This window comes from Phocoena phocoena, chromosome X, assembly GCF_963924675.1.
Source record: "Phocoena phocoena chromosome X, mPhoPho1.1, whole genome shotgun sequence".
Lineage (NCBI taxonomy): Eukaryota > Metazoa > Chordata > Mammalia > Artiodactyla > Phocoenidae > Phocoena > Phocoena phocoena.
This window is the reverse complement of record NC_089240.1, coordinates 85,838,014-85,846,541: the sequence shown is the minus strand read 5'-3', so window position 1 is coordinate 85,846,541 and position 8,528 is coordinate 85,838,014. Positions and strand designations below refer to the sequence as shown.

Genomic DNA, 8,528 nt, shown 5'->3' with positions numbered 1-8,528 from the left:
CTGTTAGCCTAAGACATGGTACGTGGTAAGTGGACCACAGATGTGTCTGCAAACTTGTATTTTTGTTCCTCTTTTCAGAATACAGTGATGGTGGTAGACCAGCTCAAGGAAGAAAGAAAGGTTGGAGTTCTTTCCCAGGTAATTCTGGCGAGAGGAGCCCTCATTATGAACACGATAGATGTGAGCCTCAGCCCTCACAGCTTAAGGAGGATGATGGAAAGGTCGTGAAGAAGGATGTCCAGGAGGACCCCGAAGTAAGACAGTAAGTGACCAGGCAGCAGGGTTTGTGCACAGCAGCCCCTGGGACTATGCACCTCTCTCACGCTCCATGGACTTGTTCTTCTCTCACTGCAAATCTGAGGCATGCTAGAAGTGAAATAATGGTTGAGCAATCCTAATTGTAGTGCTGGTGTCAAAGACACGAGGGTGTACAGAAGACTTTCTTAGCACTTATGGCCACTCACCCGCCTTCTCTCCACATCCCCCCTGCAGCTCTCCCTGTACCATCCGAGGCAACAAGAGAGGAGTGAGATGGCACAGTGAAGGCCGCATGCATACTACTGTGTGGAGAAAGACAAAACCTCTGGAGAGAAAAATGGGGGAGAGCACACAAGATGGAACCCCAGGGAGCTGGTTCAGGGTCACAGTGAGTATCCTGAAAAATGTATGGAATGTGCAAGAGAGAAAAGCCCCGGGGGAGTTGTGTTGGTCTCATGTAGAGATGCTGGGTTATTTCACTGGGGACAGTTTGTAATCTGTCCCTTTTACTAGCAGCAGTTAACAGTCTTGTTCATCTAAGGGCAGATTCAGAGAAGCAATGTAAAGGGAACAGGCTGACCGTGAGGAGAACGGAGGAGCCTGTCTCAAAGCAAAGGTGGAAACTACTGCCAAGGATATGGAGCAACTCCACATTGGAGGTCTCAGCTTGGCAAGCTGAGTGTGGGAGATGGAGGGCCGAGCCTCTGGAGACCTTGTCTGAGGGGCAAGCAGTGTCTGCACCGGGTAGGATCTCCTGGAAATTTATAAAAGGAAGATCATCACTGACACCTTGATTATGTGGAAGAGAGTTTGACTGGAGAGAAAGAGTATTTAGGAAATCCGTATTATGCACACCCATAAGAAATCATGCCAGTGGTCCCTTCTTTACAAGCCCTTTCAAGCTCAGTAGAAGGCCGGAAAAGAACAGGAAAAGGTTCGTCCTCCAGCCTAAATTCCCTGTTGTCTGTCCTCTCTCCCATCGCTTCTTTTCATCCTTAGATTCCTCATGGGATAAAGTATGACAGGACATGGCTAATGAGCTCAATCCAGAGACAATGCAGTGTCCCCTTCACTCCAGTGGACGTAAGACAGGATGCCGAAGCCAGACGCGTGGGCACAGGGAAGGGGGAGAGAGAGACCTGGTTCAGCAGGGTCTGCTGGCTTCTGAAACTATTGCTGTTGCTTTCAATCCCTGTAGTTCCACTTTGTGAAAAATGAGGCTCGATTCTTTGTCCAGGAAGCTAGCACTGCCTCTGCATTGATGGATGTCAGCTACAAGATTCGTGACGAGGAGAGCCAAGAGGTGTGTGTCGAGGGCGTTACGTGTACCTCATCCTGAGGAAGGAGTACAGGCCAGGGGCTGGTTTTCTTCTTTGGAACTAGAGTTCCTGGTGCTTACCCCACCTCTTCTTGCTGTAGATACCTGTCTTTGTCAGGCCCTCCGCTGTTCCCTACTCTGTGCGGTATAAGTTGAAGCCAGAAGAAATGGAGCAGCTAAAGGTAATGCAGATGCAAGGCATGTTGTGTGCCAGTGCTCAGACCCACCTCTCCTTCCTCCAGACCCCCGTCCCCCTCGCCCCCGATTTCCCGGCCACCACCACAGCCTCAGAGCGGCTCTCTCCATCTCTCACTCTGCAGCTGACTTTGATCAAACGATTTGATGTCTCCAAGCTAGCTCTTGACCTGCAGAGGCTCTACGTTGACCCAGGTACGGCTGACAACAGTAATTCTAGGGCATGCGAGGGCAGAGGGGTCTTCCTGGAGGGAGACTTAGGGATGGTAACGTGGGGAGGGGCTGGTGCTGGCCTCACACCCCACTCAACCATCTGATTACCTCCCCTCTCCTTCCTGAAGACTTGGTGGGCTATGATATTGATATAATTCTGAATCGAAGAAGCTGCATGACTGCCACCCTGCAGGTCATCGAAAAGTATTTCCCTGAGGTGAGGCTGTAGGCCCAGTGCTGGTATTAGGGTAGGGGGTGGAAGAGATGGGGAGGAGGGCAGATTTGTCTCCAAGGTCCTAGATAGTAACCTTCACTCTACCTCTTCTTGCCCCAAAGCTGTTGTCCTTGAACTTGAGCACCAACAAACTGTACCAGCTGGATGGCCTGTCTGACATTATACAGATGGCCCCCACGGTCAAGATCCTGAACCTCTCCAAAAATGAGGTGAGAAGAGGGAGCCAGGTCAAAGTTGGGTTGAGAGTTGGGGGGGGCATGTTAGTGGCCATCAGAGTGATGACAGGAGGCAGGTGAAGGTACCTGTGTGGGAGGGAGGGGTCTGGGGGTGCAGGGATCCGGATATCCCTCTTTCCCTGGGATTCCTTTTCCCACTTCCGCCCCATATTTCTCAGCTGACGTCAATGCAGGAGTTGAGCAAGATGCGAGGGCTGAAGCTTGAAGAGCTGTGGCTGCAAGGGAACCCGTTGTGTGACACCTTCCCAGACCAATCCACCTATGTAAGGTCAGTGTGAACACCCTGCCACCCTTCTTGGTGACCTTCACCCATGGGAGCCTAGACTATCTGTGACAGTGCCCCTTTGCCAAAGGTGGCAGCCCTGGTCTTCTGGGAGGATCACAGGCCCCACCTTCTGCTCTCTCTGTTCCTATCACCAGTGAGGAGTTTCCTTCCCCTGGCCTGCTCACCTCTGCAGGCGCTCTGGGGTCTGTTTCCAGCTCTCTGTGCCCAGCTATATTCCAGCAAGGTCTCCCAAGAGTGTGCCCCAGGAAGCAGGGCTTCTCCTCCTCACCAGGACCAGGAGCGACCAGCCTTGATCCAGATGCTGGCGCCCTGGACTGAGAAGGGTCCTCCTGTCCAGGGCTTCTTGCTGAGAGAAGCCTTCCTTCTTCGTGCTGAGATGGGGTTTGCGTCCCCCGTTCTGAGAGGGGCCCTCTTCCCCTTCCTCCAAATGGATCCCCCCTCCTCTCCCAGGCTGACATAGGGGCTTTCCTGCTCCATGCTGAGGGCTGAGGCCATGGGTGGCTGCTGTCATGACATCCATTCTGCTGGCCCAGTGCCAGGAGCTGGACCCTCCTTGGGAAAAAGCAGGGCTCCCTGAGTCAAGGGCCCAGACGTGGGCTCACGCCAGTGATCAGAGGGCTTCCTGAGGCAGGGGTAGAAGGCAGAGGGCAGAGGTGGTAGAGGAGACAGAAGGACAGGCCTCTCAGGGGCACTTCCCATCCCTCCCTGCACACATCACATCATCCCGCCTGGTCCTTCACAGGAGCCCTGGGCAGCCTGAGACAGGTATGATTCCTCAGATAAAGAACCAACTCAGAGAGGTGCAGGGGTCATCGGGAGAGAAGACGGTGATCTTCAGGGGGTGCCACGGATCCTCAGCCCCATACTGAGCTGGGACCTGACCCTTTCCTCCTTCTGGGGAAGATGTGACCCCATGGCTGCTCGGTTTCCCATGCCCATGTCTGGCTGAGCTCACACAGGTGACAAAGTTTCAGCCAGCATCCAGTGGGCCCCCAGCCCAACATGTGCATATTTTCCATTCCCACCTGGTGTGTTTGGGCGATTCTGGAGCAGGTGAAGAGCCGCAACAAGTGTGCCGTTTCCCCTTTCTTCTCTCTTCTTCCCTGACCCCAACCACGAGAGAGCTTCTTTCCCTTCTCTTTGTTGCCTCTCTCTCCCCTGTCTCTGTGCCCCTATGTCTCTCTCATCTCTCCCTTCCTACCTTCACTCCCTTTCTGTCTTCATCCCCTCCATCTCCCTCCTTGAGCCCCACCTCACTCACCTCGCTGGCCCAGCATCCTGGGGCATCCCTGGGGGGTGTCGGGGTCTTGCCAGAGTGCTGGACCCCCAGTGAGGTAACAGAGCCCCGGGCTCCCACTCCATCCCCTCTTCTCCCCACAGCCTTCAGTGGGGCCCTGGAGGAAGGAAGGGAGGAGAAGGAAGCCCTGCAGCATGGGTTTGAAATGCTGGTCCCTGTGGCACTAAAAAAGGGAGTCCGAGTAGTCTGGGTGGGAGCTACCTAGGCGAAGGAGAGGAAGGGAGGGAGGGAAGGAATATTAAAGTGAAGGTACTGAGAGAGATGAGGAGACAGTGCCTTTCAGACAGTAAGATGACAGATGCTCAGTGCTCAACAGGCAAGTGGACTGAAAACCCCTAAAATCAGGAGCAGAGATGGGCAAAGGGTGCTGCTGGATTGGCCAGAACACACTGATCTCTGTTTATGGTATTACTGTTTTAACTCAAAGGAAGCATTGCAAACTTGAACTATCAACCACCTGTTCTCTATTTTTGGTTTTGGACAGGGCCATCAGAGAATGTTTCCCGAAGTTGTTACGCCTGGTAAGTGCCTACGAAAATCATTGTCCCTTTCGAATGTCGGTGGCCTCTGCACCTGCCCTCAAGCCCTTTGGGTCTTGCCTAGATCACATATTAGCATCAGAACCTTAACCATTTTGGGGGACATGGTCTCCTGAAAATGACATGGATATACTTGCTGGAAAAATACCCATAAATACACACACGCACACACACAAGTTGAATATAACACTAGAGACTTCCAGGACCTCATGATGAAGACATCCACTGTAAGCTTTCCCATGGAATTTCCAGGGCCCTTTCACACCTGACCTCTGACCCTCACCCTCCTGAGCCCATCCTTTTCCCGGATCATCCAGGGCCACTCCCCTGGTCTCCACTCCTGACTTCCTCTTCCCTTCTCCAGGATGGCCAGGAGTTACCGTCACCAGTGACCGTTGACGTTGACACTCCCTACATAGTAAAGCTCTGCAAGGTGAGGAAAAGGATCAAACAACATTTGGGGTGTTGCAGGGAGGCTTTATCTACTGCATAGTCTCAAGTGTCGTTTGATTCCAGGGAAGCTACTTTGGATCTGATGAGCTGAAGAGTCTAGTCCTGCAATTCCTGAAGAAGTAAGTATCTCTGGGAAGCTGAGTAAGGGGGCAGGTCTAGGACAGGTGAGGCCACCTAAGCACAGGTCTGCTCAGGGGAGTTTTCAAGTCCATTTGAGGTCCAGACCACAGAGATAGACTGTCTTCATTGCTCCTCCTTAGGTACTACTTGATCCATGACTATGGAGACAGACAGGTTCTCGCGGGTGCTTATCACGAGGAGGCCTGCTTCTCCCTGACGATTCCCTTCCACCCCAAGGACCCAGTCCCGTGAGTATCACGGCACAGGCTGTGCTCCTGGGCCGTGTGGCTCCCCAGCAGACACAGGCCAGCTCCTGCAAACACCCACCACCCACTGTTGCTCTTTGTCTCCTAGAAGCAGCTTGTGCGAGTATTTCAAGGACAGCAGGAATATGAAGAAGCTCAAGGACCCCTGTGAGTGTGTGATGGGAAGACTGGGTGGGAAAGGGCGGTGAAGGGGTCAATCATAGGGCCCAGGGCGTGGCAGCCCCTGACCTTCACTCGCTTCCCCTCCCCTCACAGACCTGCGGGTCCAGCTGCTGAAGCACACAAAACGTGTCATTGTGCACACCCTCTGTGTGTTGCCCAAGACTCAGCATGCCTTCAGCTCCTTCGTGGTGGACACGTGGTTCCAGACGGTGAGCGCCTGCTTCCTTCCTCGGGTGGGCCCAGGAAGCCGCAGGTGGGTGGGAGGTGGAGGTGGTGACTGGGCGCCTGGGCTCTTCCCTTTCAGGAAACGATGCTCTGCTTCTCTGTCTGTGGAGTGTTCAAGGCAGGTGAGTGTGTGTAGGCCCCCAGCGCAGATGCCCCACTGCTGCCTCCCCCTGGCCAGGCTCACACCGAGAACCACCGAGCATCCCTGACCCCTTCCCTTCCCTTCACTTTCTTTCCCCTTCCCTTCCCTTCCCTCCCCTTGTATTCCCTTCTGTTCCCTCCCCTCCCCTCCCCTCCGCCCGCCTCCATTTCCCCACTGTGTTCTCCTGCCCTCAGGCTTCCCACAGACAACCCAGGTCTGAGCTGTGTCCATGCCTGTCTGCCGTGCACACCCTGGGCGTTGGTGACACAGGCTGTGGATTTTGGTGGCTCTCATCCCAGATCCTTACTCTGAGAACTTGGGCCATTACTGAACCTCTCAGTTTCCTCATTTGCAAAATGGGGTAGTAGTATCCACCTCTTGGGCGGCTGTGAAAAATGCATCCCGTGAACTTGTGTAGTGGTCGTCTGGGGCCCTGTCACTGGGTGCAGACTGCTCCTATAGATGCCCTCCCCATTCCCGACACCCTGGCCCCCGTGAACAACTGCCCTCTCAGCATGAGTGTCCAGTCACACCCTGACTGGGGACCGCCGTGTGAGCGTGTACAGCACATGCAGCTGTAAGGGGTACTGTTGTTTGTTTGCTGTTGAAGTGGAAGGAAGTTCTAAGGGCTGTGTGCGTTCCTTCACCCGGACCTTCATCGCTACCCCTGCCCGCGACTGCAGGTGAGAGCCCTGTTGTGGGCGGGAATGCCCATCCCCGCCTGGGGCTCAGGGGCGTGGGAATGTGGTGGCAAAGACCTTAGGTTTACTCAGTATTGTGGAAAGCCAGCAGGGGGATCCCAGGAGCAGTCTAGCCTAGTGGTTAAGAAGAACATGGGCCTGGAATCGGCCTATGCGCTCACTCCTTGACCCAACACTCACTCGCTGTGTGACCTTGGTCAATTCACATGACCTCTGTGTGACTCAGTGTCTTCTTCTGAGAATGGGGATCAGACTGTCCACCCCTTGCACTGTGGTAAACGGTAAATGCGAAATTGCCCCTGGTTTGGGGATGAACCTATAAATCAAGTGAAGGTGGTAGACAGTCTCTTCAAAGGTGGGCTCTGTGGGGAGGGGCAGAGGTACCAGTCAAGGAACCTGGGAGACAGACACAGGAGGGACGAGGAAGGATTCTGGTTGATGAGTGCCAGTGGGAGCAGAGTCAGTACTGGGGGTGTGGGTGTCCATCCACCAGTTGTCTGAGGGCCCATTTTTCCTTCAGTCTGTGCATTGTGAATGACGAGCTGTTTGTGAGGGATGCCGACCCCAGTAAGATCCAGAGTGTGTTCTCCATCCCACTGCCTACACCCACCTCCAGCTCCATGCACCCTCTCTCCCAGCAGCAGCAGGACATCATGCAGGCATCCTCCACCCCATCTGAGGTGAACCGCTAGTGGTCTCAGAAGTGAGTGCTGGGGTTGCATGGGGATAGGAGGGAGCTGGGAGGAGTAGAGGGGTGATTAATGGGAATTTTCAGGTAACTATTTTAAATCTATTTTTCCTTACAAACGTTTACTTGTGAGAAATACCCTAATTTCATACTAATACATTTCCATGTATTGTAAAATACAGGTATCCTATCTTATATACTGTTTTGAAACTTCTTTTATTATTAGTGCCAGCATAGTTTCTTTCAGTATATGTGAAGCTACATTATTCTTTCTAAGATCAATATATTAAACAATTGAATTCCAGGAAGCCATAAGCTGTTATTGATAGGCATTTAGCTTTTCGCCTCTTTTTCAGCATTACATGCAGTGGCATCTGCTCATTCTGGTACATACATGTTGGTAAACTTGAAGGCTTGCTCTTGTAGCATAGATGTAGCAGTGAAGTTGTGTGGTCAAGTGTCTCCAGTTTGGTCCTAAGGGAGGTCATCTATCCTCCCCCACTAGACGTGCTTTCAGTACAATGACTAGACTATACCAGAGCTAAAAATTTCTTTACTCATCAAAAAGTGAATTCTGAGAATTCAGAGATAAGAAGAAATAGACCTCTAGGGTTTCAGGAAGGTGAAGGTGGACAGAAGTCAGGTGCCCTGGGGTTGACACTCACGGCTGCTGGCTCTGCTGACATCCCAATTCTTTCTCTTTACTTTCTTCAGTCCAAGGGCAAAATTCCAGATGTGACCCTCATCCACTGACCTGGGATCTTGAGAACAAATCTCTGCAAATGAGCCTTTAGATGTCAGTTTCATCCTCATCATATTTGTCACCTCTCTTGTCTTAACTGAAGCCATATCCATGACTAAGCTTGCAGTCCAGCTAATCAGGAAGCCAAAGTTTACCGTGTAGGCCTGCCCATTGTTTTTTTATTTTTCCAACGCATGATCCTTGTTCATCTTTATATTAAAGAGTAACATTGCACATTGTATGCTGTGTGTCTTGGATTGCTTTTCCCCTGACCCAACCATGAGTTAGTGGGGCCAGGACCAAAAGGTCCCATCTCCCACATCATCCCTGGCAGTCTCTAGCATTTATATCCAACCTACACAGTGCTTGAAAATTGTAGAGTAAGGACTCCATTCCTGGACAACACTAAAATCGAAGCTTTCCCTCCCGATAACCTTCTCCCCATCACTTCA

The 8,528-nt window shown here is 52.4% G+C and overlaps 1 protein-coding gene across 1 annotated transcript; it reads left to right on the top strand.

Moving 5' to 3' along the window:
- Nucleotides 1-595: 595 nt before the first annotated feature.
- LOC136143096 (nuclear RNA export factor 2-like) lies at nt 596-7,338 on the top strand. Its single transcript, XM_065901380.1, has 17 exons — nt 596-646; nt 1,258-1,341; nt 1,457-1,567; nt 1,678-1,758; nt 1,897-1,966; nt 2,113-2,201; nt 2,321-2,428; nt 2,614-2,723; nt 4,523-4,559; nt 4,942-5,010; nt 5,094-5,149; nt 5,291-5,398; nt 5,505-5,563; nt 5,672-5,787; nt 5,883-5,925; nt 6,556-6,628; nt 7,167-7,338. The coding sequence occupies exons 1-17, from the start codon at nt 596-598 to the stop codon at nt 7,336-7,338; spliced, it is 1,437 nt and encodes a 478-aa protein (XP_065757452.1).
- Nucleotides 7,339-8,528: the final 1,190 nt, after the last annotated feature.

What these genes read in the sequence shown, in the direction of transcription:
- LOC136143096 (XM_065901380.1), top strand. Translation starts at nt 596, where the DNA reads ATGGGGGAGAGCACACAAGATGGAACCCCAGGGAGCTGGTTCAGGGTC. An exon ending in TGAACCTCTCCAAAAATGAG is followed by an intron (nt 2,429 to 2,613) that starts GTGAGAAGAGGG and finishes CATATTTCTCAG; the next exon opens with CTGACGTCAATGCAGGAGTT. An exon ending in TCCCGAAGTTGTTACGCCTG is followed by an intron (nt 4,560 to 4,941) that starts GTAAGTGCCTAC and finishes TCCCTTCTCCAG; the next exon opens with GATGGCCAGGAGTTACCGTC.